The 25,853-nt window shown below is 43.6% G+C and overlaps 1 protein-coding gene across 1 annotated transcript in view; it reads left to right on the top strand.

Moving 5' to 3' along the window:
• dnah9 (dynein, axonemal, heavy chain 9) overlaps positions 1–25,853 on the top strand; it is a 162,337-nt gene that overhangs the window by 58,847 nt on the left and 77,637 nt on the right. The window contains exons 33-43 of the mRNA XM_031323915.2: positions 6,459–6,615; positions 7,656–7,760; positions 12,745–12,902; positions 16,171–16,309; positions 18,686–18,973; positions 22,525–22,735; positions 22,814–22,941; positions 23,128–23,236; positions 23,483–23,630; positions 24,677–24,851; positions 25,675–25,848. Of these exons, the coding sequence (XP_031179775.2) occupies positions 6,459–6,615; positions 7,656–7,760; positions 12,745–12,902; positions 16,171–16,309; positions 18,686–18,973; positions 22,525–22,735; positions 22,814–22,941; positions 23,128–23,236; positions 23,483–23,630; positions 24,677–24,851; positions 25,675–25,848 (1,792 nt within the window). The remainder of the gene's footprint in view (positions 1–6,458; positions 6,616–7,655; positions 7,761–12,744; positions 12,903–16,170; positions 16,310–18,685; positions 18,974–22,524; positions 22,736–22,813; positions 22,942–23,127; positions 23,237–23,482; positions 23,631–24,676; positions 24,852–25,674; positions 25,849–25,853) is intronic.

The raw sequence follows: 25,853 nt of genomic DNA, 5'->3' as shown, positions 1-25,853 counted from the left end.
TCAGCGGCCGTGTAGCAAGACGTCACCATATGGTGCATGACCTCGCTGTGGCTCGCTGCGACTCACACTGTTTGCCACTGGCTTTCATTTCGACAATGGACCGTGAACCAGGGGGCTGGGTGTCAAATCCTTTAATCCATGACTTGAGAGAACAGCAAAAAGCATGTTTGCTTCATGATATTGTGACACTAGTTTCTTTATAACCGAGCCGGCAGGAGAAGATGCTGTCAAGTGAAAACTGGATGTCACCAAACATCACAGTAGCTGCGAACAAAAGTTGTTTTTAGTTTGACAGTATGAATACATTAGAGACAAAAGGCAAAAAATAAAATAAGATATAAAAGAAACATGAGGCAATATATAAAAGACATAAATATGATTTGAATAGAATAAAACAAAAATAGCACTAAGCAAAGCTATATGAATAAATAGCCCTAAATGTAATGAAGGCAGAAACATTTTGAGCCTACATTTGGAAGAACTGAGAGTTGGAGCACACCAAGTTTTCTGGGAGTTTGTTTAAAACATGTAATATGTAGAAACTGATTGGTTCTTTTCCGTGTTTAGTTTTGACGCTGGGAACAGATGACCTGAGAGGTCTGGACCGTTGTATTGAATGTATTCACTGCTTTAAATGTTGAAAATAAATAAAAAAATAAGAATCATGTGAACAGATGTTTTTGACAGCGGTGATATAGGAACCATCAAACCATCCATATGCAGCTGCTGTGAAAATATGTGTAATGAATACAGGCTTGGATGTGCTTGTTTAGCACAGGCTGACTGTAGTCAGTATGGTGTGTTCACCTTCTGCAGCAGCATCATTTGGCCGGTTACACACTGTCAGCTGCGTGGCGTGTCCGTTTATATTTCGGCCCCCATGTTAACAGTTCAGAGCTTACACACTGCCTGCGTGACATGCATGTCTCAGGCGCGGCTAAACGCGTGCATGCTATAAATAGGACAGACGCCTATTTTTCACGCAACACGCAAGTGTGTTGGAAGCGTTTCCAGGCAAAATAGAATAGGAAAAGATGTTTATATGTCATTTAGACACAAATACATATTAATAAATGACATGTTGATGTTTGAAAGTCTCTAGGTTTTGATATAAATGCAGATATAAATGTAATTTAAAAAAAAAAATCGATTTTCTAATATTGCACCTGTCAATACATATATTCTGTAGCCTATTTTTCCGTCAATACTGCCGATGTTGTCTTTGCTGTAATCAAATCAGTATATATTTATGTTTAACATGGTATTTCATTTTATCAATGGGAAACATACATGTGTCCAGACAAGGCTAGCAGCAGCAGCAGCAGCACTGCGTCATACATGTTTCTGGTGTGTAAAGACATAGAAAAATCCACACAACAGAAATGCCACGCTCACGCCACGCAGGCAGTGTGTAACCGGCCTTAGGCTAAAGGGATCACCTGCGCTGATCTAAAACAGCAGGAATGTTATCGGCACAATGCTAGCCAATGCTAGTATTCGCTCCATACTTACTGCAGGATCTCTGAAGCTGCACCATTATGCAAAATGTCAGGAATATTTTACCCAGACACAAAAAACCCACTGTAATAAAGGCTGCCACCCTGTCACAGTTTAGCTTCACGCTCTCGTCTTCTATATCTAGCCTTAGCTATTCCATGCAGGACATTCTTATCCAGCCTAGGAGATAAAGCTATAACAATTCCAAATGTTGCTGTACTATTAATTGTCTCAGAAATAATTGAGATTAACAATATAGTTGTCTCTTTAAGTCAAATTAACTTTTTTTAATCAAATTAAAGTTTTGAATGAATTCCAGGATACATCTTTTGGTTATATCACTGTCATGTGACCCAGATAATGTAGTAACACAGGTACACAGTCTATGAAGTAAACCACGACTCTTTATTATCATAAAATATTTTTTCTAACTTTATCCCCCCCCTATCATTTGTGTTGCTATGAACATGTATAGGGTCACGTGCCAACAACTAACAATTAAATAATATTGAATATTGTGTATAGTCCGACCAATAATCACTTATATCTATCTAATACAGCGAGACGTATCTGTATGTATGTGTGTCTGTGTTTGGGGGCGTGTTTGGGGGGAAGGTAACCTGCACGTCACATGCAGACGCCACATGCTGAACGCTTTACAACATTAGCTACATGATTGCTGGATATAAGCCAGACACTATATCGTATTAAGTTGCTGTGAGCTGTAGCCTACATTCACATTCACACAACAGAGGCAGAACATCTCGGAGAATATTCCTTCACAGTGCCGTGCAATGCGAGAAAATCTCAGAGCTGAACCGGGCACACACAGCAGTTTTCATTAGACTCACCCTGGGTTGGGTTAATTAAGTCTACTGCTAACTGACAACACTAATAACATTACCGTCGCCAAAATACCCCCGCAAAACAAATCCCCTACTTCACATTTAACCGTCAAGCCACTAAACCTGTATTGAAATGAACACCTCTGCTGAAATGTTAAATTCGTTAACGATCATACGACACGAGACAACATCTCTCTCTCCCTCTCTCTCTCTCTCTCTCTCTCTCTCTCTGCACACACACACACACACACACACACACACACACACACACACACACACACACACACACAAACAGTCAGGTTCTGGTGGTTGATTAACGCAGATATGTGCTGTTTAGCTCTCATACCGGGAAAAATGGGTAGCGCATTGCCATGAGTCCATGAGGCTTATGCCAGATTTCTCCACATTGTCATTGTGATATTTTGTGATTAAATTCTGAATATGCCACATTCTCTGTCAGGTAAATATAGTAGGCTACAATGTCTTCCTCTGATTTAGACGTAGACTGTAAGTCAGTAGTAGGCTATCCAGTGGAGTTGCATATGAAGTGGTTCTGTAAGTAATTTTGGAGTACAATTTGGTTTTGAAGAATTCTACAAGCAGCAATACCACAGGCCAAGCAATCGGCCAAACGGGCACATTTTCAACAGGCACTGTACTAGTAATTACAATTTGGCATATGTAAACAAAATCAACAACTACCAGTCATACCCCGTGGGACCTCAGCTAATGTTAGCAATTCATTGTGGTTAAACAAAGAAACCGTGATTATTTGAAATTTTTTTGTACTGTTAGACAATTATTTAATAATTGTTACAGGTCTACTCGGAGACCACTGACTGTGAGATGTTTGGCCATATTTTCAGAGAGCCCATAAAGCCTGTTGGCGCTGATATCGGGATGATACACTGTAAACAGATGGGATCATTTGTCTTCTGTGAGCTTCTGTCTCTTGTTCTGCTTTCCAATATTATCCCCTTCCATACATCATCTATTAACCAGCAGCTCATTAAAATCATTGCTGTGTTAACATTCAAGGCAAAGCATTGTGTTTATTGCCCTGATCAATAATTCCTGATTGTCTCCATCAGTTCACGTCCATGATGCTGCTGGTTTTTATTGATACGAGATGGGCCCGCTGCTTGTTAGTCCTGGCGGCTTCTGTCACTGGTGTCGCTAATCAGCCTGCATGATAATCAAAGCACAGGAGCAGATTCTATTATCATATAATGAGGTTATGTACAATGATGGCTGACTGTCTGTGCTGGTTATAAGACTGTGTCAGAACACGGTATGTCATTTGTACTGTTGACGGCTGTGTGCAGTTTTCTAAATGCTGCTGTAGAAATGAAACCATAAAGTCACTCTGGATCATTGAGGGGGCAGGCGGATGGAGATCTGTGTTCATGCTGGAGCCATTCCCACCCCATCATTTTAAAATGAGTCCTTTCTGGGACTATAATATATCACTTTACTTTGGAGAACTGGGATTTCTCACACACAGAACCGTAGATAATTAATCATAGATTGTTGTTTAATCTATTTTCCATTGTGGGTTTTCTTCCCATATTTATTAGATTATGTGGTAGTGAAGTAGAACAATAATTACTCTTGGAAGTACACTTCAGGTAGAAAACCCACAATGTCAATCATACATTTGACCTAAAGGTTTTCAGCATATTTTCTACCAGTTCGTGCATGCAGCAGCAGGGAGCCATGCTGTTTCAGTGTTCTTCATCCATTAGTTACAGTTACATTCTGCTGTTCTTCGGCCCTCTATGCAGTGTTGCCAACTCTTTTCCAATGAAAGTCGCTAACACAAGCTCCAAAAGTCGCTAAAAGTCACTAGATGATGTCATACGCTCATTTGCATATTTTTGACGTCATAACGCAATCATTTGTATAAAGCTTAGTGGTTGTGTCAGCAAGGTAGATAGAGATCTTTAGCCAAATACTCACAAATTCAATACAGGAATTCATTTTACCTTTTGCCTATCTTTGTAGTAAAAAAATGAAATTCTACAAAGGGAGGGAAAAAGATCGATAAAGAATTCTCAAAGAAGGCTGGCTTGCCCAGGTCCAGGCCAGCTCAGCGGCGTCTTTCTCCCGTCGCGTCCCGCTGTCTCTCCTACCTACACCGGCCCCCGCACACCCTGTCCCCCCCTCCCCTTCTAACTGCCTGCACACTGTCAGCAGTGCTGCTGCACATGAGGAGAGAGGGGAGAGGCTGCTCCGCTGCTCCTCTGTCACAGAACAGAAGACTGTTTTGGCGGCTACAGGAGAGAAATACCTTGCGTGTTCGCTGGACAATACTGACGACTTTTCTACAGAAAGTCGCCAGATTTGTCGCTAGTCTTTTTTTTGAAAAAAAGTCGCTAAGGGGGTCTGAAAAGTCGCTAAATCTAGCGACAAAGTTGCTAAGTTGGCAACGCTGCCTCTATGACCCATCGTATCTGGCTGCGCCCACCCCCTTTACTCTGAGTTTCAGATTTTGCCCTCTGGTTCTAGGTTCCGATTCCCTGTGATTAAGAGTAACAGGTACAAGCACTCCTTCATCCCCACAGCCATTTCACTAGTGAACTCAGGCCAAGGGAGGAGGAGGTAGTAACTCCCAACTCACTTGTGAAGTGTGTAGTTTAGTAAGCGATACGATGTGTTCAGTGTTGATGGTGATGATGATTAGGATAATGATACTATCTATGCAGCTGATGTGAACAATTTGTGTTATGATGGAGCTGTTGAGCATGTATTCAACATGCCTGGTCACTTTGCACTTTATTGTGGGCGTTTGTAGCTTTTTTTTGTCATTCTGCGAAAGTATTTCTTGGCGAACAACATCTGGGCGCTTGACTTCCTGGAGTCATGTTGTCGCAGTGAAGTTGCCAGGCAACCAGTGGAAACACTGCACAAAAGTAAAAATAAACTCCCTTCAAAACCATAAGTTGTGTATTTTTGTGTATGGACTAAACAAACAAAATACAGCAACAACAAAACTCTTTAAAACCCTTTTTGTCATATTTGTTCAAACTGTCACTATCTCCTGACAGTACTACATGAATCAGATCATCTGTGAAAACATCACAACGTTTTAAAACAACGTTTTTTGTGACCAAGTCAGGCCAAAACCAAGCACCGACGTTCTCACTAAAATGGGTTTCTGAAAACATTTGAAGTTGACACAGTGTCAGCAGTCGTTGACACTGTGTAAGAGATTCCTGGGCTCTGATTGGTTGTTTCCTTGATGCCATTAGGATCACCAGCAGGAGGCGGACGAACGTGATCTCATTCATGTAGTACTGTCAGGATATAGCGACAGTTTGAGCAAATATGACAAAATGTTATTTTTTATAAAAGTTACCTACTGTAACTTTAATATGCTCCTAAAATGTATACATGTTTTATTTGATAGAATATATATATATATAATGATAAAATCCGAGCAGCAGTTGCTGGTTGTATTTAGCCTCTACAGAGCTCCGCGACGCCAGCTACCAGCAGCAGTTGTTTAGCTGCCAATAGGTGACTGTGAGCCGGCTACAGGCACCGCCAGATGACGCTCCTTTCAGGGGCCGTGGTAGTGGAGTTTAGCCAGAAAAAGTGAGCGTCATGCAGCGCTGACAGTTAAGTTTAGGAAAAAGATCGTGATTAAAACACTCCCGAGGAACGAACGAGCGTTTCCTGGGTGAAAGTATTATGTTTTTTCCGCTCTCCGGCTTGAAAGCTCTGTATTTAATGTTGACACGACGTTCCCATTGAATATTCAGTTCATTAATAAGTGTTTTGGCATGGCTGGCTGAGTGGCTCTATATCCATGGTATTGGAAGGGGGATTTAATTCTCGCATGTTTGTTTTTTTGCTGTGCATGATCAAAAAACATCCCCCCCTCTGTCTTTTTCACAAATCGCACCCTCTATGTATATAATTATTCCGGTGGAAAATTTTAGGTGGAAAAGATCAAAGTGCACTTGTTTCGCTAACCCATGAGCTAACGTGTTAGCATAGACCAGCTGCTCACTGGATGAATGGAAGGATCTTTATGAATGGAAGAGCAGCCAGTGGCTGTCCGGCTCCAGTCCTCATCAGTGATGCATATGCGTGTATTTCCTCTGTGTTTAGATGCTACATCACTCTGACCCAGTCGCTCCACCTGATCATGAGTGGAGCTCCGGCAGGGCCTGCAGGCACGGGGAAGACTGAGACTACCAAAGACCTGGGCCGAGCCCTCGGGATCATGGTCTATGTATTCAACTGCTCTGAGCAGATGGACTATAAGGTGAGCAAGCGTGCATTGGCATCGGCATTTGAGCACGTGCACGTAGCTAATGTGCATTGGCAGCAGCTCAGATTGTGCACGTTTCTTTTCATCCTTGCCTTTGTCAGCGATATGGTATCCATTTGTCATTACAGTTGTCAACACACCTTTATGCCCTTCTCTTTTCATCTTTTCATCTTCTTTTTGCCCGCTTCCTTCTTAAAGAAGAGCTGATGAGTTAAACCCTGATTGCTATTTCTTAACTAACCCTTGTCAAAATGCCCTATGTTCCCAGCCTCCACCTTGCTTTATTATATGCTCCTGTGTACTCTTACACACTCACTTTCTGCGTATAGAGTGCTTGGGGGAGACATAAACATAATCTTGTGATCCAGCTTGATCCTGCTTCCCCCAGACAGGGGCATCATTACAGTACAGAGGCGTACAGCAGAAAAGGTGTCAGAGAGAAGTGCTAATGTACTCCAGGGGGAACACAGAGCCCCGCATTGTTACTCATATTTACATGCACACACAGTAGTAATGTAACGGCCAGCAGCTCCTCCAGCTGCACCACCTAATACACACACACACACACACACACACACACACACACACACACACACACACACAGCATCAATCCAGCAGTCAGAAGGTTTGCGTCAGAGAAGGTTTCCTCGGCCCTGTAATTGGGGAGAGCTGCGTCAGCTGCGAGCCTCATCCTGGTCCAGCTGTTCTCCGGAGGGCTGTTCACCTGCTCTCTGGTTGATGTTGGGGAAAACTGAAATGTGGGTGGTAGACATTTTAGCCTTTCTCTTTTTGCCATTAACGCCTTGTTTTATTAGTGCGAGGCCTTGTATAAGCGTCATCCAGTTCTTCTACGCTTACTCCCAGCCTTCTGGGCTGACTGCCATCAATGCTTCTCCATATATCTTCTGTCTAATTGGCTTCAACACATGCTTTATCAGTCAGTCAGACAGGATGTCCACCTTTGAGCCTGCCTGACTGACTTCCTGTCCCGCAGTGTCCATCTGAATATCTGTCTCTCTCTCTGTGTCCACCAGTCCTGTGGGGACATCTACAAAGGCCTGGCTCAGACGGGGGCATGGGGCTGCTTTGACGAGTTTAACAGGATCTCAGTGGAGGTGCTGTCTGTGGTGGCTGTACAGGTAAGAACCGTTCCAGTTCCCTCTAGCACAGGTGCTGAGCACAGCTTGTGTGCATATCTTCAGGCCAGATAATCTGTGAGTTTTCATTTATCAAAGTTGTGGTGAAAAGAAGCCCTTAAAAACAGCTCTGCAGAAGTAAATAGCCTCTTCATCACCGATTGCACGCGTAAATTGCTTCAGCTATAAGACTAATCCACCGAGGCTGACACCTTAGCACCCCAGAGCTCCTTCATAATTGGAGCCTCCTCTGATCTGATTTGAGAGTTAGGGATGGAAAACCGTCCTCTTTGCTCGCCAGCACGCTGCTCACATCTTTAATAACGGCAACTCTGAATGGACAAACTCTAAACTCTCAAAGCACATGCTGCCATAGGACGGGGAATTAGTTGGATTTGCACACGTGCACAGCACATTTGTAGTTGTAATTTTGAGTTATTTCTTTTAAAATTAATCATCTTAGTTCAGGCATAGTCAGAACACACACACACACACACACACACACACACACACACACACTGCATCCATTCATCTCATCATCATTTCGGCCGGATGTCTGTCACCTTCCCCTTTCTTTGTGTTAAGAAAACCGCTATAGTGCACTATTTCTGGGATAGAGACCTGTTTCCAACACAGCTCTTATGTCAGTTTGTTCACAGCTTTTTGCGCTGCCCACAAGTGGTTAAACACCAATGCAGGTTTAAATCTGTGCCTTACTAATGTAAGTTAAATCCTGACCTGCGTATGACCTGCGATGGTCCTGTTTTGTACATGTCGGAGCTCTGTGGATGAACTGAATGGATGTGATCGGTGTATGCTCTGAGCGACCTACAGCAGCTAGCCCTTTGATTACGGGACTCAGCCATGTTCTGTGCGTTTCAGCTGATGCTAGCTTTTCTGCCATCTTGCATTCTGTTATCCCGCATCAAACAGACTCCGAAACTCCGTGGTTTCATAAGTCCCTCTGGTGTATTCAAATCCTGCACCATATTCATGCATGTGCAGTACTGTCACTGCACAATGCACACAGTTGATAGGGATGCTGGTCATGATTGTGACGATAATGGAGATGGAGCTCCTCAAAGGATCATTATTCTTTGCAAGACCCAACACACTCCTCTGCCATTCCATTCTTCCTTCTCTCTTTAGCAGCAATGCAAGACGTCTTCCATAAGCTGTGGAAGCTGACAATATTTATAGAATTTTAAAGTGCCAGAAGAATGAATCGGTGTTGCGTGGCGTAATGAATAATAAATCACGGTGGCTTATACGTGAAAAAGTAGACCTTGAGAACAGAGGACTGTCAGACTCCCGCTGTGACAGCTGGCAGCCCGCTCCAGCGCTAAGCCACTGAGCCATCTCTCACCGCAGCACACGCACCTAATCAATCCTCTGAAAGTGGAAGCAGCTAGCATCGCCCGGCGACATACTCGGCTACTGCTCAGGTCTGCTAACACAGGTGGCGGGACCAGTTCTATATTAAATAAAGCTGGGACAAACAGAAGGCCGCCAGACATTACAACATGGAGATAAATTGGTGAAGCTCTGCCTCTGTTGCAGCCAACACAGGCGTGGACTGTGAATATATTGCAGCCTGTACATTCAAAGAGACAGCAAAGAGTGGATCACACTCAGGACGGTGTCTGCTCTTGAACTTTTAAGAAAGTGTTTTTGGTGTTCTACGTCCTTTAATATCTCTGTAGGATAGCAGAGGTGGGCCGCTGTCATTTCACATAAGAAAAAAGGCCCGCTGATGTTCTCATGAAAACTTGTATTCTTTTTTTTTGTGTGCTGCAGCTGCACTGTTTGTTTTTGCATCCCCCTGTTGTGTTAGTATGACTGAGTGATCTGTAGCCGAGTACTCATCCATGAAGAGATGTTCCTCCTCTTTCCAGCTGTCGACTCGCTACGCCCTTTTACCACACGCATGTTAAATTCATAAAGCCTCTTACAGGCTGGGATTCAGAGTTTTAGGCCAAGACACGCACACGCACGCACGCACGCACGCACGCACGCACGCACGCACACACTCTCACACACACTCTCACAAAAGTTCATTTCTGATATCTCATTCCATCATAATGTAGACAAGTGGAGCCTGGCAGTTGATGCAGTAAAGCCTGGCTGATAGCATGCTCATATTATTGATGAAATTGTGTCCCTGAAAAAAAGGGCCATAGTGCGTACCAATTTGACAGACTGTTACAAATTGACTCTGGTATGTGCTTAATGACTTTAATGATATGCTAATGTGTGAAACCCCAACTTTCTCAAGCTACATCACATGTGAGGGTTGCACAAGTTGGAAGCGTCCTTTGTGATGCTTACAGTTTTTCTTGATTGCTTTGACCTGCTTAAAGAAACTGGGATCCACTCGGTTTTCATCATTACTGTCTCAGCAGAGCAGAAGACATTTCTTGCAAATGTGTTAACTCTTTCTCTTTGGATGGACACATTTTCCACACCCTTTTGCAGAACAGTTAACATGGATGTCATTCAAGCAGTCCAAACTCCATTATTTTAGCTATGGTAACCAAACAGAAACCATCTGTTCCTAACTATTAGAAACTACCTCCATCAGTATGAAATCACTGAAGCACCTGTTTGACTCTCCTTCACACAAATCTTCAATTAGCAGTCAGTCTGCAGGCCTTAAAGGTGCAGCGTCTGTGTTGTTCTTTGCCAACATGGATGGAAGAGGTCTAAGACAGAAGAGACTGAGTATCAATAGTGGCTATTTCTTATACTCTACAGTAATAGATGTTTATACTTTACTGTAATAGATTTTATTTTTATTTTCTTAATTTCTCATACTCTAATAGATTTTATTTTGGTTTACATGTATTTTGTGTAAATTCAGTTTTCAGCCACAGTTTCAAAATAAGAATCAATGGAATCAATACAATTTGCATCAAAGCATTTCTGATTCTGGTTCTAATTCTTTGCAAGAAGGCAAATTTGACAACAAATGTCACTGGCATGAAAGCTACGTACAGTAATTGGCTACAGTGACAAGCAATGGTGCACTGATTCACACTGAGTGCTGTATTTTGTATTTTGTTGTCCACTGTGTAATGGTTGATTGGAAGAGCTCATACACTTGTTTGCAAGTTGTGTCGTTTGAAGGCAAAATTAGCCTTTGTTGCATATTTTAAATGTTTTGGCACAGTTAGAGCCTTTGCAAACAAAATGTGTAATTTTGACCATGAGTGCCACTGTTTGGGCCTGTGTGTTAACTGTTTTGAAAAATGTGGAGTTTGAGTTGACTGCTGTGTCAAAGCAATCAAGAAAAACTATAATGGACAGTGACCAGGACTGGGTACGATTTGAAACGTTTTGATAGTGGTGCCAATACAGAACTTTAGTTTTAAAATATATTTTTATCTACTTCATGATCCCTCAGTATGAATTGTAATGACTTCCCTTAAAGGTGAACTGCAGTTCATCGGGTAATCAGCGCCTTTCTCCGCCCCCAAAATACCGTAAATTACGCTGTATCAAAACGTTAAGTACTGGTGCTATGATTTGGCTGAGTGCAGACTGCGATATTCCCGCTGCTGATGCTATGACTGTTTGAAATGATCCTGATGCCAATATTTGTAATGTAGCAAGGAGTTTAACAACTGCTGGAATGGAATGTGAACGCTGAGTCAGAGATTCAACGTCGTCTTTGATTTCTTCCAGTAATTGTAATATTGCATGGCTGCTTAATCTGTAATGCTTTATGATTTTGTGTTCACTCAACTGGAAAAGTGTGATCCTTGTGGCAAAAATCCTTTCAGCTCGTCTCCTTGACCTATGTCTTCGTCTTGCTCGGATTACTGCTGCCATTTCACCAGGAGGCATATGCGAGGAAACCCACTTGCGGCTGGTTTACACCTGCTTTTAAGAGGCGGACAACTTTCACCGCAAAATAGAGGCGCGCTGGCACGGGAGGTTTTTGTACATACTGCGGAACACATAATTAGGCGCACTTTATGCTTCCCCTCCAGTCTCTTTATGGGAAACTCCCACTTTCCCCTTGACCCTCCCGTGAATGCATATGCATGACACGGAAAAGCGCAATTTGCCATTTTCAGTTCCCACGACAGGCAGTCTGCGCTTTTACCTCAGTGCGCCCTGTTTGTACATACCTCGCCATGCTTTTACGTGCACGTTGCGAAACAAATACGCCTGAAGTGGGCGCAAAAGCATTAGTACATGAGGCCCTCAATGCCGTGTTGATTTCTTCTTTTGCGATATTCCCTATTTCTCACAGAGGTGGGACTTAATTTCCCCTATCCAATCAGGAATCTGCATTCCTTGACCAATGAAAGGATTCAATGCAAGACGGACGTTGATTGACATACTATTTTAGCGAATAGGAATAAAAAATAAAATGAATCATAAACGATTTTAAAACAATATATTCTAATAATCTTATCACTCACTGGGTTACAGGGCATTACATTATTTTACTGGGTTACAGTTAGAGATGTTCCGATACCGATACCAGTATCAGAAAAGCCTCCGATACTGCCTAAAATGCTAGTATCTGTATCGGTAAATACTGGCGTTTATGCACCGATCTGATACCACCTAATTTAGCCCAGAAGAAAATCTACTTTAAAGTAGTTTATTCATGTTCTTTTTCTGTTATGACTGACTGTCAAACTGGATAATAAAAGAAAGTTCTATGGCGTTCATTGTTTGTGTTTCTTCATGTTTCACAAAAAGTTTAACCTGAGCCAGGCCGAACAACAATGATAGCAATCCTATCACATCCATACAGTGACAGTAGTACACGGCTTTTAAAATATAATGAAATATACATAACATACTGGTATCAGATCAGTACTCAGTATTGGCTGATACGCAAGTTCAGGTATTGGAATTGGTATCAGGAAGGAAACAATAATAGCGGAACAGCTCTAGTTACGGTGCCAAAAAAAGATTGGATATCATTTCATTGTACTCTGTATTTTGTGTTTGTACTCTGTACATGCAGGTCAAAAGCATCCAGGATGCCATTCGAGATAAGAAGAAGAGGTTCAACTTCATGGGCGAGGAGGTGAATCTTTGCCCTTCTGTGGGCATCTTCATCACGATGAACCCTGGCTACGCTGGCAGGACGGAGCTGCCTGAGAACCTCAAGGCTCTGTTCAGGTAGGTCACACTAGAGCCCTGCACGGGCTTAAAATGTTGGCCCTAGCCCGGCCCTGGCCCGAGATGTCAGGCCCGACCCCGACCCTTAACCTATAGCTTATCAGAATTTTCGGCCCGAGCCCGACTGTATTCAATTCAATTCAATTCAATTTTATTTATAGTATCAATTCATAACAAGAAATATCTCGAGACACTTTACAGATAGAGTAGGTCTAGACCACACTCTATAGTTTACAAAGACCCAACAATTCTAGTAATTCCCCCAAGAGCAAGCATTTAGTGCGACAGTGGCGAGGAAAAACTCCCTTTTAGGAAGAAACCTGGGACAGACCCAGGCTCTTGGTAGGCGGTGTCTGACGGTGCCGGTTGGGGATGTGATGAACAGTGGCAATAATATTCACAATAAAGATAATGGAACAGTGACTACAAATGGTAGTCGTAGTAGTTCATGTCATAGCAGGGCACTGCAGGGCGTTACAGGACGCAGCAGGGCACCGCAGAGCGTAGCAGGGTGTAGCAGGGAGTGCAGCAGGACCACGGCGACAACTGCAACCAAGATCTTGGTGCCATCCTAATCCAAGGAAATATGCTGGGCGAAAAAAAAAAACATAAGGACTCCAGTGAGTAAACTCCCCAGAGCTAGGTTAGTAACAAGCATTGCTGGGACAAGGATGCACACAAATGGAAACACTGTAGCCCGTGTTTTTTTTCTTTTCTCCCGATATATAGCCTATACTGTTGGCCATAGTTCAGTTTTGTTTATAATGGCAAAGTGCTCATATCTCGTTTTGTTTCTTTATTAAATTAGTTTAGAAAAATGTATGAAACATTTTTTAGTTTGTTAAAGTAATGTTTTTGTTTTTTTAAAGTGACGACAGCGGCCGACAGTGAGTAGTTTGTTTGTTTGATCAATTTAGCATTAAATAGCTTAAATCAACACTTATATAGTAAGATTGATGACTATAAAACACTTTAGGCATATACAAATGTTAGTTGAAATGTTTATTAGCAGTAAAAAGACATTTTTGAATGAGGCTGCTTGCAACACGTACGAAAAAACGGAGCGACATTCTAAACAAATAATAATAGCCCAAATAATAAATATATAATACAAAAAAGGTGTAGGTTGTCTTACCTTACAGTTAGTATGCATAAAATAAAGGCTTCACAACAGAACATTGCATGCCAAAAGCCCCCAAAACTAAAAACAATACAGCCTCTTGTAACCAGTCTACGTGATACGCAGGTATACGCTGTATACCAACTAAGAAAGCTCCAGACTTTCCATATACCCACTTAAAAATGTTCAATGATAAGTAACAACATAGTTTTGTGACAGAGCTTTCACTTCAGCTATTGGTTTTCTCTAATACGGGTCGAGTTATGTGACCACGAACTGAACAAATGCTGCAGAACATGCAGAACGACTATTGTAGTATACCCACTACAATAAACTAGCCTACACCGCTGCTTGTAACACTAGAACAGAATTAAGCTTATGAAGCACCATGCAAAAAGGGCACAGCATCAACAGTGGAGGGTTTTAATCCTGTCCTCCTCTCTTAGATTACCCTTCCAGCTGCACTAAAGACACGCTCGCTGCTCCTGCTACTGCTGGCGGGGACACTGAACACCATGCGTGCCAGTCTTGACATTCACAGTAGTGTGTCACACACAGCTCTATGTCCTCAAACCATGCTTTATTCCTCAGAGGATTGGGTCCATCAACCAAGGTTTAATCCATCAACTAGTCATGGGACAGATTATAATAATAGAAAAACAATAGGTTTGCACTTATGTTGTTATCAAAACTTGGAATTGGTTGCAGAATGGAAGTGACAATTAGACCACATCTAAAATGTACACAAACATTACAAACATCTTGAAAAAGACATGTTTTGGGTGCACCTGACCATTTACCCAGTGTGATTGGGACTGGTCCCAACCCCCTGTAACCTCCAACAGGATGAGTAGATTGAGAAATGGACTCTGGAGTGATTTTAGAATTGAACCCATCAGTAGATGGAATATGATAATGTTTGTTAGGTAAAGGACTTGAATCTGTATTTTCATATCCCATACTTTTTCAATCTCATGTTTCCTGTTGACATTGACATGGGTTATTGTATTAGGAACAGGGACACTGATTGTAGATAGCCATAGGTAGTAACTCAAACACAACTCTCCCTGAACATATTCATATTATGCTTTTTGGCTTTTTCCCTTTCCTTTATTGTGTTATATATCTTTTTGTGCATGTTATAGGTTAACAAAGTGAAAAAGCCCAAAGTCCATCCCAAAGGGACTTACCATCTCCAACAGAAAACACTGTTCACAAACTGCTCCAAACAGCTCTGTTGTAGTCCAGCCTTTACTTCAGAGACAAACGCTCGTCACTTTGTAACATACGTTACAATGCTCGCGTTATAGCTGCTAGCGTGGCACGCCCTCATACTCTGCTTCTGACTGGCTAGTAGTCCTTACCTAGGTACTGAGCATATGCGACTCCCAACAAAGATGGAACAGAAGTGTGATGCCTCACTCTGTAGCTAAAACAGAGAGCTCAACACACAGGGTGAAAAGAGGAGCTGCAGCAATTTTTTTTTTTTTAAAATGAAACCACATAAACCTATTCTGGTACAACCTCTAAATACAATTATGAACCTGAAAATGAGCATAATATGAGCACTTTAACTCTTGTAACGTCTGCTTGATGTATATAACAGCAGCGTAGCACAACACTCTGGGCCCTGTAGAAAGGCATTCTCTATGGGCCCTTCCCCACATCCACAGCTATTCATTCTAGCATCTTTTATTCTGTCAAAATTGTTCTTTTTTTTTCTTACCTACACTGTACATGTTTTTATACATTACGTTAACACTTAGCTTTTTTTCAAATTAGCGTGGAAATGAGGTACAATCCAAGCCACGGTAGATCAATGAGAAGCTGTTGGCAATAAGAGCAAGTTCCACCTGACACAAGACTACAAGATAAATGCAGACAGGCCAGTGTGAGAGAGACAGAGAGCATGTTAGGCGAGTAGCGCCTCTCTGAAAAGGGGAAGATAGCTGGACCCATTGTGGGAATAAAGCGCTGCATATTGGAGACGTGTTGAACTTGGATGGATTGTGACCTGGATCAGATCTTCCTTTGCTCTGCTGTTTGCTGTGTGTGCTATCTCCCAATCCGCTAACATGGACACACAAGTTGAGTGAACTGCAGGTGTTATGATTACGCCCTACTACTGAGATCCTGTTTTTTCCTCAGACCGTGTGCCATGGTGGTGCCGGACTTTGAGCTGATCTGTGAAATCATGCTGGTGGCCGAGGGCTTCCTGGACGCCCGGGTCCTGGCCAGGAAGTTTATCACCCTCTACACACTGTGTAAAGAGCTGTTGTCCAAACAGGTAATATCTGCTTTCTTTGATCTTACACATGTGATATGGTTAGAAAAAGCCAGATCCATTTCTACCCTGGTCTATATCGTTGTTTTCTACAGAGACCAGTGAAGTATATTATAAACACTTTTCCGGTGATGGCTGAGCGTTACTGCGCAGCCTCCAACTGAGCTTGCCGACATAGATGTGACGTGAGCAACCTGTCTGAAAGTCTTCTAGTAGCTGTGCCAAGAGAAATCTCAATCATTCCCAATCATGCAGAGACGGAGAGAGTAGGTATATGTAAGGAGATAACATAGGCACAGGGTAATTATTGCTAACTAAAATGCTAGTTAAAATTAGTAATTAAACTTAAACAGCCAATGTAAATCGAAACTGCCTGCGAGCTTCTCCTGTACTATACGGTAATTTGTCTACTATGCGACAGAAAGTTGCGTGGTTATGACACAATCGTTAGCCCGTTTTTACAAAAACGTCTGCTACGGAGCCATAACGTGAGATACAAGGTAATGGAGCCTTTTATACATTGTCGTGTTTCTTTAGAAATAAACAGTGGACAAATAGAGTCTTTAAACGCTTCAGATGTAAAGTTATTCGCTGTCAAAGTGGCGCCAAAATGATTGGCAGTTAATGGAATGCTAACGGGAGGTGATGGCTTGTTAGCATCAAAATGGCTCCATGGGAGGTACGCTTTGTGGACGCTGGCTTACCCCCTTGGTTCATCTCTGCAGGGTAAATCCAGACAGCTAGTTAGACTATCTGTCCAATCTGAGTTTTCTGTTGCACGACTAAAACAACCTATGAACGTACACATGTTCCACCAAAACAAGTTCCTTCCCGAAGCTATTTTGCAGAGGCACCATTGCTCCGTCCGGGGCTTAGCACCGCCCAAGACAATTGTGATTGGCTTAAAGAAATGCCGAAACAGCTGACCTGACGCTCCTGTTCTATTTGATGGACTCCAAGCCCGGGGCACGGCTCCTTTCTCACTGAAGGGTCCGAGTGAAGTTTGACATGCATATGAATAATAATCTTATGTTATTCTATCTAAAATGTTCTTTCATCCTCTTCTAGTCCAGTCCTGTTTTACATGTCATGCCATTATTTAAATGATTTAAAAAAAAGCAATAAAATCACTCACAGTGCTGACTAATAGTTACAGCAGAGCTCTTCGACTTAGGTAAGCGATTTTATGAGCCCTCAGTTCTGGATGAATTTCCCGTGACCACAGGCCCATTTAAGTGTCATAGCACACTACTTCCTTTTTATGGCGGTTTAATGAAGCTCTAGATCTTCTGACATTTTTAAATATCACCTTAATAACACTTTTTTGGCTGCTCCAAAGTTGTTTGCCGGAGTTTCATTGCAGGTTTTCCAACATTAGCAACTTACTGGTAATGAAATCAAATGATAATGAACAGACTGCTTCACTAAGCTATATTCACAATGGGCTGAGCCTGCAGATCAATGGAAAGTGCAGAATCAGAGAACTGCTTTCTTGAATTAAACAAGTGGTTGATAATTATGGATTAAATATTGCATAAATTCTACTGCTTTTCCTGTTCAGAACGACTATGCTGTAGACACCAGAGCATGCTAAGAGAGTACACTCTATACATAAATATATCCCATTCTCTCAGAATTTGCAGGGAGCTGAAATAATGCTCTAATAATTTGTTGCCTCTCACTTCATGGCTGTGTGTGTGTGCGTGTGTGTGTGTGTGTGTGTGTGTGTGTGTGTGTGTGTGTGTGTGCGTGTGTGTGTGTGCGTGTGTGCGTGTGTGTGTGTGTGTGTGTGTGTGTGTGGCTGTGTGTTCTGAAGACAGACACATCTAATCTTTGTCAGCCGGAGAGCCTCTGGACACACATACAACTACGACTCACTGTTGAGTAGTTAGTAAGCTACTTTAATGTCACATTACAAATGATTTTGTATTAAGAGATACCATAAGTTACTTTAGGAATATTATGTTGATGTAAGAAATGACATCCAAGAATATAAAGTAGGTTAAGCTCACTGTCAAATCACTAAATCCTACTAGATAAGCTCTCTGTCCAGACATGGATCTAATAAGAATAATATTAAACAGGGCTTGAAACCAAGTCAGTGAATTAGTGTGTGTGTGTGTGTGTGTGTGTGTGTGTGTGTGTGTGTGTGTGTGTGTGTGTGTGTGTGTGTGTGTGTGTGTGTGTGTGTGATTCCTGGAGAGGCGTTGGTTAGGACGATGATTCACATTCACAGTCCCACAGACTACGCTAGCAGCTCTTTGAGGCCGAGCATGCTAAAATTCTCACAATAACACTACTAACATGCTAATGACATGCTAACATTGACAGTAGAGGATACGTGTTGAGCTCTGCCGTGTGTTCCTCTGCCTACTGAAGGACCACTATGACTGGGGCCTCCGAGCCATCAAGTCCGTGCTGGTGGTGGCCGGCTCTCTGAAGAGAGGAGACCCCAGCCGAGCGGAGGACCAGGTGCTGATGCGAGCTCTGAGAGACTTCAACATCCCCAAGATCGTGACCGATGACATGCCCGTGTTCATGGGGTTGATAGGTGACCTGTTCCCTGCCCTGGACGTCCCCAGGAAACGAGACCTGGACTTTGAGAAACACGTGAAGGAGTCCATTTTGGACCTGAAGTTGCAGGCTGAGGACAATTTTCTCCTCAAGGTAAGTTAAACCAGATTCCTGGATAGCCTCCCGACATGCTCGTCTGCTGCAGTTTATCGGATTCTGTTTTGATTACAACTCAAAAAATGTCACAAATGTTGCCAAGGATGAAGGCAAACGCAATGACAGGTTGTCTGCGAAGCAGGAGCAAAGTCCCCTCATGGGGGATTCGTCTTTAACAATTTAGACAGATATTACAGTTGTAGCAATCTCGTTTAGATTTATCGTAGTTCTTTCCAAAAGCTATTTACCTCACATCATAATGTTCCGCTGGGAAATACACATTAGTGTCAGACACGTCTGCAGGATAGGGATGAATTGGGCAAATTTTGCAGAAAGCCAACGGTTAGCTGCGATGAGAGTTCAGGTGCCCAAGCTGCTGACCTAATTGTGGTCATTATATTACACACACCCACACACACACACACCACACGCACCGTAGAAGGCGTTATATGTCAGAGACAGATGAACGCAGGACCAGGGGAAATAAGTGTAATCCGCCTCAGGTCAAATAGACACAGGAAGCACATAATAACACTCCATCAATGGAGGCTGGCGCTGCACCATGCCACTTAACCCTGATATTGTGAGAGACAGCCACGGAAATAAACAAAGAGGAGGAGAAACACAACGAGCGAGAGAATGAGAATGGTGGGGCGGTCAATAACAACCATCCACCCCCAGAGCCTGAACTTTTACTGTCTTTGTTTGTGCGGCCAACCTTTTGATTCCAGACAACGAGGGGTGGGGTGGTTGGGGGGGGGTGAAAGAGACTGCATACCTTTGGCGTTAGCCTGTGCTAGCATTAGTCCTCCCCACATCAAAGCGGTAATCAGCCGGGGCCTTTGAGCTGAATGGATGGCGAGTAGGAGCTGCAAGGGGCCGGTCGATGGCATTGATTGAGGTTTGAGTGGAAATCTCTCTTTCTCCCTTTTTTTTTTCTCTCTGTTACACACTCTGTTCGTCTCCTCTCATACCTGAATGAGAAAATGTTACACTGCAAGTCAAGTGTAAGTGTGTGAAATATTCCAAATATAGAGAAGCGTGGCATCCTTCATACTGGAGAAGCTGTGTGAAGGTAGAGCAAGCTCTTTATACTCTTAACATGTTGGTTAAAGGCAATTCACTTCAGTTTATTTTATTAAGTACAATGGTCTTGTAAAAGTGGAGTATTGCACAGTTGAATATTTATTGCAGTGTTAACAGTAAGTATTGCACACAGTCAATATTGCACAGTTGAAGATATAAATAATAGAAATGATTATAAATAATTACTTAATAATTCGGAATGATCCACGGCCCTCCCAGTGTCTGACGCTCTGAGGGAGGAGTTGAAGAGTTTGATGGCCACAGGCAGGAAGGCCTTCCTATGGCGCTCTGTGGTGCATCATGGTGGAATGAGTCTTCACTGAATGTACTGCTGTGTTCGGATTATTGTGTCTGGGAGAGGGTGGGAGACGTTGTCCAGAAAGGCACGTATCTTGGGCAGCATCTTACCTATTCTCTGACAGTACTGCCATAGAGTCCAGCTCCACCCCCACAACGCCCCTGCCCTTGTGGATCAGTTTGTTGAGTCTGTTGGCGTCTGCTCCCCCAGCACGCATCAGCAAACAGGATAGCAGCGGCCTCCACACACTCATCAAACATCCTCAGCATCGTCCGGCCGATGTGGAAGGACCTCAGCGTCCTCAGAAAATAGAGGCTGCTCTGTCCCTTCTTGTAAAGTGCTTCAGGGTTTTGAGTCCAGCTCATTGTACGCTCCCAGGTACTTGTAGACCTCCACAATGCCAACACTGTCCCCTGGGTGGAACCTGGGGTCATCACTGCCTTACCCTGATTTTCCACTGGACGCGTCTTGTGCTGGGTTCCGGTTTTGTTCCGTCCTCCGGGAGCATCTCAGAAGCGGAGCGTCTTGCTGCCCGACTCGCAGATTTTATTGTCTCTACAAGTACTTTACAGAAAAATCCCGTGTTTATTAAACTAGTATCTACCTTCCACTCTAAGCACTCCTGCAGTTACACCATGTAACAAGTTCCCCCCTGGCTCCCCCTACACTTCCACCTAATGTTAAACCTACCTGTTGCCTTCCCCTGTCTTTCCTGATCCACCATCCTCACACCTGAATCAAGTGAACTCACTGTTAAATATAGCAGCCTAAATTCAATTCTTAAATCAGCCTAGTGATGGCATCAGATAAGACAACTATCAGGCAGTAAGGTTACATTCACATTTTGGATTTTTAAAAAGTACAAATATGGTGAGCCACTTAGCACAGACCTTTAAAGAGAGAGAGATATGTGACCCTGTAATTACAGCTTCACCCAACAGATGTAACTATAGCCTGTATGTCTGACAGCACAGCTAACATGAACAGCTAAATGTAAAACAAAATATATTAATGACATATAGCGCATACTCACTTTTTGCGCCCACTGCCTGATGGGCCCCAGTGTTACTGACCACTCTGTCTGACACACAGTGATGTATGTGCACGCACTGTGCTCTGTCAGTCAGCTAGTTGACAATCCAGGACATGCGGGGTGCATCCACCTGCACCGCTGTATGCCAAGTAAGTCAAAAAACATAACCCTCTCAGTACTTGCCGGCTTGTCCAGCTGGGCATGGGCGCAGTTTAGCAGGTAAATGATGGCATTCTCTACTGCCAGGAGGGGCTGCTGGGCCAAATGGAGTGGATCTAAGAGTGGGCTGACCATGGACCAGAGCTGCTGGAGGATGTGTCTCTCCAGTGTCTTCATGATGTTGGGGAGGGGGGTCAATGCCAGCGCTCTGCAGTCCCTGGAGCCACTGGGACCGTCTTTGGCACAGGAACAAGGCTGGGGCTCACACCATCAGGGCCTAGACTTGTTCATTGGACTCTCATCAGCTGTCTTCTTACATGGTCAGCTGTGAAGAACACTGCAGAGGTTACGGGGGGGGAGGGGTCGTCAGGTTGAAGAGGACTGTCAGCCCGGAAACTACAGGGGTGGGGTTAGTGGGACCTTCATAGGAGGATGGGAGGATGCAAGGAGGGGGAGAATGTGATTGTTGGGGGCAGACACTAGATTAGTCAATGAGGGCCATTGTGTTAAGTCTATTGAAAATTCAGTAAGTTGGCTCTGTCCAAGTTGCCTTTAACTCCTCTGCTGCCAGTCGGCCTGAAACCAGTGATGATCTTCATGCCACACCAGACCTCTCTTCTGTTGTTCTGCCTCCTCCTGCACTTCTCTTTAGCCTCCCTGATCTTCACCTTCAGGGGTTCTTGTAATGTCCTCACCTGCTCCATATCACCAAAAAAAACATCTTCTATGCATTCAGGATGGCCTTGATGCCTTTGTTAACCATGGTGTGTCATTTAAAATAATTTATAATAATAATGCAGTCTTTGACTGGGACAGTGTAGTCCTCACAGAAGTCTGCAATGCACAATGCACTGCGAAAAGCCCATCAGTGTCCTCTCCCTTAATAAGTTAGTATTAAAAAAAATCAAAACGTAAGATAAAAGCAGAATTCTAAAATGTGTGTGTGTGTGTGTGTGTGTGTGTGTGTGATAGGTGGTGCAGCTGGAGGAGCTGTTGGCCGTTCGTCACTCCGTGTTTGTGATCGGGAACGCAGGCACCGGCAAGAGTCAGGTGATGAGGTCACTCCAAAGGACCTATCAGAACATGAAGCGCAGACCTGTGTGGGCGGACCTTAACCCAAAGGCTGTGACCAATGACGAGCTTTTTGGCATCATCAACCCGGCAACCAGAGAGTGGAAAGATGGTGAGTCCAGTGTTTATGAGTGCGACGCGTTTACTGACCTGAGTTAAACATCCAACATATGAACTCTTCTTCCCACAGGCCTGTTCTCCAACATCATGCGGGAACTGGCCAACGTAAGTCACAGTGGACCCAAGTGGATCGTTCTGGATGGAGACATTGATCCCATGTGGATTGAGTCACTCAACACAGTCATGGATGACAACAAGGTGCAAGCGAGTTGAGAGTGTGTGTGTGTGTGTGTGTGTTTGTTTGTGTGTAAACAAGTATTTTATTCAGTATCAACATGACAAAGATTACACATTTCCACTGTCTGTCAGATGGGAATCTGACAGACAGTGACAGTGTGTGCTGTAATGCTGTGTGTCTCTCCATGCCCTGTGTGCTCCTGTTAGGTGCTGACTCTGGCCAGTAATGAGCGGATCCCTCTGAACCCCACCATGAGGCTGGTGTTTGAGATCAGCCACCTGCGCACTGCAACCCCCGCTACAGTATCAAGAGCAGGTAGTCCTCGCTTTCCTTTCTTTATCTCTACATGAGCTTTTAAAGCTATAGTGCGTAGTTTCTGTCCCCATGAGGAATTCTAAGTAATGACAACAAAACTGTCAGCGCAACCACATGATACAAGCCTTCCATATTCATGCGCCACCCCCACCCCTCCTCCACACAGTTGCTAGTAGCCAAGGAGGACACATGGACTCTCAGTTACTATAATCACTAAATGTGTTGTGTTCCCTGTTTTCCTTCCAGGTATCCTGTACATAAACCCAGCAGACCTCGGCTGGAACCCGCCGGTGTCCAGTTGGATTGACAGGAGGGAGGTCCAATCAGAGAAGGCCAATCTGACCATACTGTTTGACAAGTACCTCCCCTCTTGCCTGGATGGCCTCAGATCAAGGTAACACAAAATGAACATCATGCTGTATTGAAGAAGACTTGAAGCTAGTGATTGAGACCGTAAACTCGTTTATGAAAATGTTTACTGAGGTAATAAATCAAGAGAGAAGTAGGCTCATTTTCTCATAGACTTCTATAGAAACAGGAGCCAGTGGAGTCGCCCCCTGCTGGAAGTGTGAAGCATTGAAGCTTTCCGGCAAAGTGGTTCGCAAAAGGGTTAATTTCTCTGAAGTTTGCGCCAGTAAAGACTTAGAAATAATGAAGATAAATCCATATATATCAGTATACTGTGTATTTTCTGTTGGTATAATATAATTAACATAACTGTGAAATAAACGGATTTCCTTGAGAGGAATGAGGCTATCAAACGTGTGTAAATCATTTGGGTCATAATATAACAGCAGGCGGGGCAATTTTAGTAGGCTATTCTAAAACAGGAAAGTGAAGGTGGTTTAACTGGGCAGGAGGCCGTTAATGTGCTTGTGTAGATCATGGATGTATAATAAAATTACGTGGTATGGACAGGCAGCGAGGCTTCGGATGTCGTCAATCACGCCATTTGTCTAAAGCGATACAAGCCTCGATAGGCGCTTCGCGGAAAACTTCGGGGATTTCTCGACACGCTTCGAAGCCCTCGGCACAGTACGTAACATCACTTACTTCCCAGACCCGGAAGCTCCGTCCATCTTTTTTTACAGTCTGTGGCAACAGTCATGTCCAGGTGACGAAGGAGGCTGCGATGTGACATAACATGTTGGACTGAGGCAAACAGTGAGTGACTCAGTAGAACTGGATCCCATCCTGCATTCTATTGAACAGGAGCACTCGCCTCCTCCAACACCTCCATCACCACGGCTGTTGGAGCAGACAACAAAAACAGGAAGCAGAGGAGGATTATTTTGTCCTCACTGTGAGGAATCCAGAGAAGCTCTTCTGTCCCATAATGCCACAGAGCCTATAGATTTGTCAACAACACCCGTTCTGTAATAAACACAAGTCAGCGGTAATGCTTGAATCCAGTGATGTAATGTGTCTGTCTTTGCTCAGGTTTAAGAAGATCATCCCTATCCCTGAGCAGAGCATGGTCCAGATGCTGTGCTATTTGCTGGAGTGTCTGCTGACTCCCGAAAACACCCCGCCAGATTGTGCCAAGGAACTTTATGAGCTCTACTTCGTCTTTGCTGCGGTCTGGGCCTTCGGGGGAGCCATGTTCCAGGACCAGGTACTGTGTGGGCCTCTGGCCATGTGAGACGCTTACTAAGTAGTTGCATAAAGAGGGAAAAGAATATGACACAACTGAAACAGCTGAATGTTTTTTTTTCTCTCTCCCCCTAACTCTTTACTGAAAGATTTTTTTTGCATTTGCATTATGGGTATTCCTCTGTATTATTCAAGCCCTGATGGCTCTTATGCAACTCAACTTTGTGTCTCTATTTATGAAAAAGTAATTTGAAAGTTATTTTCAGTTGAAGAAATGGCAGGTTTTGAAAAAGGCAGATATCTCCACCTGAAAATGAAGTGGACTCCATTCCCGCTCAACAACAGCCAGGCTGGCTGAATTTAAATCAGCAGGAGAGCCGTAGCCAGCAGTTGCTAAGCAATCCAGTTAGTGCTGTACAGTAAGCGTGTCCATCTAAGTTATGGGATAAAACTGCTCTCCCCTTGGTACAAATGTACTCCACTTTATTTTCCCATCACAGATGCATTTAAATGCTAAGTGGTTTTATTGACTGGAGAGTTGGTAGTGAATAGAGGAGACAGGTACCAAGGGGAGGGGAGAGGGGGGGGGGGGGCAGGAAGAAAGGCGAGGAGTGATGAGGCTACTTCACTGTCTGAATCCGACAGATGGATAGGCCTGCCATCTCTCATTTTCTACCCTTCAGCTGCTGTGGTTGTATCTCTCTGTTGTTGCCATTTATTCTTCCTCTGGTTTGTAAATCAAACGTGCAGATCCATAGCTACTGTATGGGCCAGAAAAAGCAGAAAGGAAGTCATTTTAGAGTATTGACCGCTCGCCTACCCTCTGTGTCTCTGCGTGAGTGTAGCTGGTCGACTACAGAGTGGAGTTCAGCAAGTGGTGGGTGGCCGAGTTCAAAAGCATCAAATTCCCGTCCCAGGGCACCGTGTTCGATTACTACATCGACCCCGAGAGCAAGAAGTTTGAACCCTGGTCCAAGATGGTGCCCAAGTTTGAGATGGACGCAGACACACCTCTTCAGGTACT

This window comes from Sander lucioperca, chromosome 5, assembly GCF_008315115.2.
Source record: "Sander lucioperca isolate FBNREF2018 chromosome 5, SLUC_FBN_1.2, whole genome shotgun sequence".
NCBI classification, from domain to species: Eukaryota; Metazoa; Chordata; class Actinopteri; order Perciformes; family Percidae; genus Sander; species Sander lucioperca.
This window is presented reverse-complemented; position numbering and strand designations above follow the sequence as displayed.